At 58.7% G+C, this 1,858-nt stretch overlaps 1 protein-coding gene across 1 annotated transcript in view; it reads right to left on the bottom strand.

Moving 5' to 3' along the window:
• AMN (amnion associated transmembrane protein) overlaps positions 1-931 on the bottom strand; it is a 25,079-nt gene extending 24,148 nt beyond the window's left edge. Inside the window, exon 1 of the mRNA XM_010133674.1 lies at positions 889-931. Within this exon, the coding sequence (XP_010131976.1) occupies positions 889-931 (43 nt within the window). The remainder of the gene's footprint in view (positions 1-888) is intronic.
• Between the last annotated feature and the right edge of the window lie 927 nt (positions 932-1,858).

The raw sequence follows: 1,858 nt of genomic DNA, 5'->3' as shown, positions 1-1,858 counted from the left end.
AAAAGAAGGGGACGCAGGTAGCTGCTTGCAGGGTTATGGACACAAACAACTTGCTGGCTTGGAGTAAAAAAGAGCTTAAGGAAGATGCCCCCAGGTGGTAACTGCAGGTTGTTCTGACCCGGCTGTGGTTGCATTGCGTCCCTCCTGTCCCAGGAAGCCAGGGAGGTGAAGGCTCCAGCAGAAAGGCTCAGCTGGCTGCACTGCACACACGCCTCGCACTCCCACAGCCACGAGGTGCTGTGTCCAGTGAGCTCATGCCACCCCACTCCACCGAGAGAGCTCCGCACCAAGCCGGCTGCATCGGCACCTCCTCCGAGCGGGGGCTCTGGGGCCACGAGGGTTAATCACCTGTTGTGTGTCCAGTGAGCTCATGCCACCCCACTCCACCGAGAGAGCTCCGCACCAAGCCGGCTGCATCGGCACCTCCTCCGAGCGGGGGCTCTGGGGCCACGAGGGTTAATCGCCTGTTGCAAATCGTTTTTCCCCCGTGTAGCTGCACTGATGTGTTCCTGCACCCTCCACAGCCCTGGAAATACCATCGTGCTATTTAATCAGCCTTGTCTCCAGGGAAGCGCAGTCCTTGAACATCAAAGCGACATACATATTCAACAGAGAGCGTGTCCTACAGAGCAGAGCTGCTGCCTTCAAGTAAGAGCAGGAAAACACGAGCTGTGGAGGTGCAGTGGGCACAATACACTAATCCCAGCCTCGTTCTCCCGCCTTCTCCCTGTCCGTTTGGAAATGCCTACACCCATTTGCAGACACGCCTGTGGTGACAGAGCCCGCCGCTCTGCTCTGAAACAGGATGGCCAAAAGCACACCCAAAATGGGGAAGTTGTCCAGGGGTCACCCCTGCTCCCCATGGAGGTCGGCCCTGGGCATACTTACCAAGGAGCTGCAGGACACTGGGGAGGAAGAAGAGGTGCTTCATTTTGCAGCAGGCTGCCGGCCCTCACCTCCACAACCCCTGCCCGGCTGGACCTTGGACTCTCCCCAGGAGCACGTGATGGGCCCAGCCTGGAGGAGGCTGTAGGGAGAAAGGAGTAAACCAGTACAGGAGGTAGGTTTCCCCCAGCACGAATCTGAGCCTTGCTTAGTGCTGGAAGCCAGTTTGCTCTGAGCTCCTTTCCCAAGCTCCCCACTTCCTTGACATCCATGGGAGGACTGCGAGAGCCGCTGGGGAAGGAGGCAGAGAGGTGAAAGCAGTGGTCCCACCAGCTTGGCTCACTGGACCTCACCATCCACACTCCCTCCACCCATCCAGGTCCTGGTAAAGGGTGGCGAGCGCAAACACACCACGTGCCTGTCCCACGCCGCTCTCCCCTGCAGAATGCTGGCTACCTTGTAATTACTAACAATGGTCTCATTGCTTTTCAATCAGCTCACTTGGAAGGGAGCAGCTCTCAGCGACAACTCGTACTTGTACTTTGGCCACCAGCTGATTGGCTCATTACCCTGTGCACGCCGTGGCAGCACGGCACAGCCCCACGCTGCTTTTGTTGGGGCTGCCGGGGGTGAAGGGGGCAGCTGGCGGTGGCACCAGCATTCGTGGCTGAAGGAGGAGGAGGAAAGACTCCAGGACCCCTGGCACCTGCCTCAGTATGGAATGACACTGCGTGCCAGATCCAGGCCCCTGTCTTTACAAGGAGACACGGGAGCGGAGTGCTAGGAGTGGAAAGGAGTGGAGGAGACATCCTGGGAAGGGGACGGCATGGGGATGGTGACAGAGGTCCATGCCATGGGGAGAACTGGGGGCTCAGCACCCCCTCTGGCAGGGATGCTTTGGCTGATGCTGGTATAAGTAGGACATCTGTGAATGCAGGGGTTTGCAAGAGCCAGGACGAGACTGGAAGGCACA

The sequence above is a fragment of the Buceros rhinoceros genome, unplaced genomic scaffold (genome assembly GCF_000710305.1).
Source record: "Buceros rhinoceros silvestris isolate BGI_N320 unplaced genomic scaffold, ASM71030v1 scaffold8713, whole genome shotgun sequence".
Lineage (NCBI taxonomy): Eukaryota > Metazoa > Chordata > Aves > Bucerotiformes > Bucerotidae > Buceros > Buceros rhinoceros.
The sequence above is the reverse complement of the archived record's forward strand: the minus strand, read 5'-3'. Positions and strand labels throughout refer to the sequence as shown.